The sequence below is a fragment of the Morus notabilis genome, unplaced genomic scaffold (genome assembly GCF_000414095.1).
Source record: "Morus notabilis unplaced genomic scaffold, ASM41409v2 Scaffold449, whole genome shotgun sequence".
Lineage (NCBI taxonomy): Eukaryota > Viridiplantae > Streptophyta > Magnoliopsida > Rosales > Moraceae > Morus > Morus notabilis.
Genome location: NW_010357144.1, coordinates 300,518 through 304,391, shown reverse-complemented (window position 1 = coordinate 304,391; position 3,874 = coordinate 300,518). Strand labels below are relative to the sequence as shown.

At 35.8% G+C, this 3,874-nt stretch overlaps 1 protein-coding gene across 1 annotated transcript; it reads right to left on the bottom strand.

Annotated features, from left to right (window-relative positions):
* Positions 1-258: 258 nt before the first annotated feature.
* LOC21396652 (IQ domain-containing protein IQM1) lies at positions 259-3,263 on the bottom strand. Its single transcript, XM_010089416.2, has 8 exons — positions 2,869-3,263; positions 2,504-2,618; positions 2,183-2,248; positions 1,763-1,851; positions 1,559-1,646; positions 1,190-1,420; positions 954-1,055; positions 259-752 (listed from the first exon to the last, which is right to left on the bottom strand). The coding sequence occupies exons 1-8, from the start codon at positions 3,261-3,263 to the stop codon at positions 321-323; spliced, it is 1,518 nt and encodes a 505-aa protein (XP_010087718.1). The 3' UTR covers positions 259-320.
* Between the last annotated feature and the right edge of the window lie 611 nt (positions 3,264-3,874).

Here is a 3,874-nt window from a genome sequence, read left to right as displayed (position 1 = left end):
TGGGAATCACCGTACAATCATATTTTATTCCAACGATTACTTATACAATGAATACTATGGCTGAGGTATTTCTACATACAATACAACCTACCCAACCCGGAAAAAATAATGATCCCAGGGCTGAGATAAGGAAAAAAGAAAAATTCAACTTGAAAATTAAATTGAAGGTCTAATTGAAGGGAAATAAAAATAAATAAATAAATGTAAGAAGTAAGAACCATCCATAATTTATTGTTCTTTTTTCTTTTTTTTTTCGGAATAAAAATTGCAAAACAGTAAAATTTGCATCTTGTTGCCGGGCATGATGGTTCGGCAATTGGTTAGTGATTCTTGTGTGGAGCTGAGGCATGGACTCTTGGGCTTGGAAGTCCAAGGTGGGCAAGCCTAGGTGATAGATGAATTTTTGGGCTGGGCCTTGGCGAAGGGATTGGAGCATTGGGCCTGACTCTTGGCGACAGATTGACTTGTTCAAGTGCCTGGAATTGGAGCTGCGTGGGATACTCTCTCATACAGCTAATGCGTGGACCAGCTCCAGTGGTCCATTTGGAAGATAAACACTTGCCCAATTGAAGTTTTGGCGTATCCACTTTGGTCTCAGCGTGTTTTGGACCGTCTTCAACATGAGCATTTTGGTTATTTTCCACAGCAATAGAGAAAGGCACAACTCCAGTACTATTACTGCCACAAAATACAGATTCTGATTTTAGCCTTTTCTTGCTAGGTGGTGGAATGTCATCATCTATGGGACATTTCTGCAGCACATGAAAAAGAGAAATCACACAACAAGTTGTCATTACTCACTCGACTTTCATTGTGCTATTTCATTAATTTAGAAAAATGCCAAGGCACCGTAGGTGTTAAAGCATTACAAATAATAAAAAGTGAACTCTATTTCTGGATCTCATGTTGTGGGTCCCTCGCGCTATGTCAAAACAATGGTTCTAAGTTGTTACCTTTACATTTGTTAGGTCCACATTATGCTCCTCTAAGAAGCTTATGAAGTCCATGAAATTCTCCTCTGTTGGGCAGTAATGACCACTATATGGCCATACAGCCTTAAACAATATGCAAATAGGAAACAAAAAGGGAAAAATGAGAGACGTTAGGGGATAAAAGTGTTTAATATTCCGTATGCAAATGGCCCTTTATGAGATGCCATAGCTGCATAGAAAATTACTTGAGCATTTACCTCAAGAATGCCATTGCGGGCAACCAATCTTCCTGCTGCAATGGTGGCACCTCCTGCTAGAAAGCTCGAGTGTTGGAAAACGCCCTTCTTCTTCTCCGCGACGTAAAATTTCCGCGATGTGCCGAGTACAAAGATCCACTTTGTACCCTCAGGTGTCTCTACAAGGACTTCACTTTTTTTGTAAAGAAGCTTCCCACTCACCACAATAACCTCATATGCGTCCCTCTCTACCTGCAATATAAAAGCAGTGTATTTTTATACCCTTGTTCTATATAGCAAATATAATTAATTTTAGTTTTAAAGTTGGTGATGATAAGAAAACTAATTTGTAGTTTTTTTTATAATCAAGAAATTAAAGAAAACACTTACTGGTCCAAGGTATGTAATGCACTGGTGTTGTAGATCAGTCCTTGGACATTTATCATGATTTATTTCTTTTCCATCTCCCACGTCCAACCTTCATGGTTTCAAATGAAAGGAAACTAGGAGTTTGTCAAGAGGGAAAAAAGAAAGTAAAAAGGGAAAATAATAATATCTAAGAAAAAGGGTTTTTGTATCATGAGTTGTACGTACCAATAGAAGAAAGGTTGATAGCTCTCGCTTTCAAACCAGAGATTATAGTAGAAGTGTAGATTGTGCCCATAACGATGGCGTGGATCAATCTGTACAAAAATATGAAAGGGTGAATTTTCTTTGTCGTCCTTGGTTCTTACACATTAGGATAGGATTGAGGGAATAAGAAGTATTTTTTTTTTCCCTCGGTCATGTTAAATGAAGTATTACAGGAAAGAATATTAAAGTATCTCTTAGAGTTATTCTAAATTTGCATTAGTAAAAAGATATGATAGGGTAGATAATTAAATACCCTACTAGTACCTTACAATTTTGAACCGTCATAATTTCATCATTAACTATTCTTATCTGATATGATCCGACGTAAAAAAGATGACACAGTAAAAGAAGAACAACAACATATTGTCAATGTGGCCTTACAGCTTCAAGCCAGTGTCTTAGATCTAATTTCTGGGCATTTTCATACTTGGATAAACCTTTTCCAACCTGCAAAAGAAAAAAAAAAAAAACATGTATCCTATTTTATCAACAACCAACAGTGTCATCCATTTTGGTCTAGTCAACAAACAAACAAGAAAACAGAATTCCGACAAAAACTTTTTTGAAGTGTAGTGGACTCATGATATTGGTCTAAAAGAAGACTTCTGGTGAAAAAAGTTGACGATGATGAAACCAGCACGAATTTTCTGAATTAGAAATTTTCCAAGAGTAACCGACACTACAAAAATATAGAAATGTCACCTTGGCAGCCCTTGTCCTTGCCCTTGCCCACCTGGAAAGTGCAGTTTCTGACTTATCAGATTCAAAGAATGACACAGAGCTCCTTCTAAGGGCAGCAAAATCTAATGCCTTCCACCTAATTCAACATAACAAATAAGAAAAGTCAAGAAAATCTTTATGCTTATAAAATAACATTAAAGGGTCCTCCTATGGTAGGATTAGCGTAACTTTCTGACCGTTGGATATGATCAAAACAGTTCTTGATACATTATTGAAAAACAGAGATATACAGGTAGTTATATTTTCAAGACTTACCAAAGAAATCTTCTGGCATCAAATATAACAAGAAAAATGAGAATCAATGATAAGAATAAATTAGGACGAACCATAGCTCCTCAACAACAACAGCACAATCTGCAAGGTTTCTTCTTGTTCGGTAGCTCTTGTAAACTTTCTGCAGTGTGGTTGCAGCAGCATTTAGCTCACTTGCAGGCCTTGGAGAAAGCCAAACAGCATAATTTCCCACAACTGATTCATTAATGTTCTCCTCACAATCCGGGACTAATTTAGTCTCGAATGAAACAGATGTTTTGACTGTTAGACTTCCAACTTTCCTTCTCAATGATCTTCTTGGTTCTTCAACGATAACCTTATCTAGCTCATGATCATCAGAGTTATCAGTCTCATTATTCATCAAGTCAGTTCTCTTGAAGCTAACTGTTTTTGTTATTGTCTCAGCTCTTTTCCTGGACTCAAAATTGATCGATCTGATGGTAACCATTTCTGCACTATATATATATATATATATATATATATATGTTAGACCAAGAAAATTCTGCATGTCATGATCAGTTTTCCTTTTGAGGATAATGGGGCAAGACAATATATGAACCAGAAGTTACACATAAGTATTGCATGTATGATCATGATTTTTTTTTTTTTTTAAATCTCTATTCTAAGAAAAGTTCAGTTATCTAATGCAGATATGTCTTTTAGGAAAAGAAAAATACCGCTTCATATTTTTCTGAAGTAACCCAAAATCAGTATACAATGAGAAGTGCTCATAATAATAATAGCGAAACAACCCAAAACATAAAGAGAGATATTACTGTTAGATTAAAGTTTCTGACCTGAATATAACGAAGCTGATATTTGTCTCTCCGCTATCATGTATCTCAAATGATGACTTGGTATTCAGTTGTTATTCAGATCCTTATATCGTATGTCTCTTATTTATAGACGACACACACAATAAATTAAGTCAACAAAGGAAATAATTAAAGAAATTAGTACATTCAAATACGCATAAATTAGACGAAAAACTGAAGGAAAAAAAGAAAGGCACAATTACATTGTTGGAAAAACTTGTTCCTGCAATGACACCGTGTGGTT

Excerpts from the sequence above, each read along its gene's own strand:
- LOC21396652 (XM_010089416.2), bottom strand. The coding sequence starts at position 3,263 with ATGGTTACCATCAGATCGATCAATTTTGAGTCCAGGAAAAGAGCTGAG. Across the intron at positions 1,056-1,189 it reads CCCGCAATGGCATTCTTGAG|GCTGTATGGCCATATAGTGG; the intron begins GTAAATGCTCAA and ends ATATTGTTTAAG. Across the intron at positions 753-953 it reads TGGACCTAACAAATGTAAAG|AAATGTCCCATAGATGATGA; the intron begins GTAACAACTTAG and ends CATGTGCTGCAG.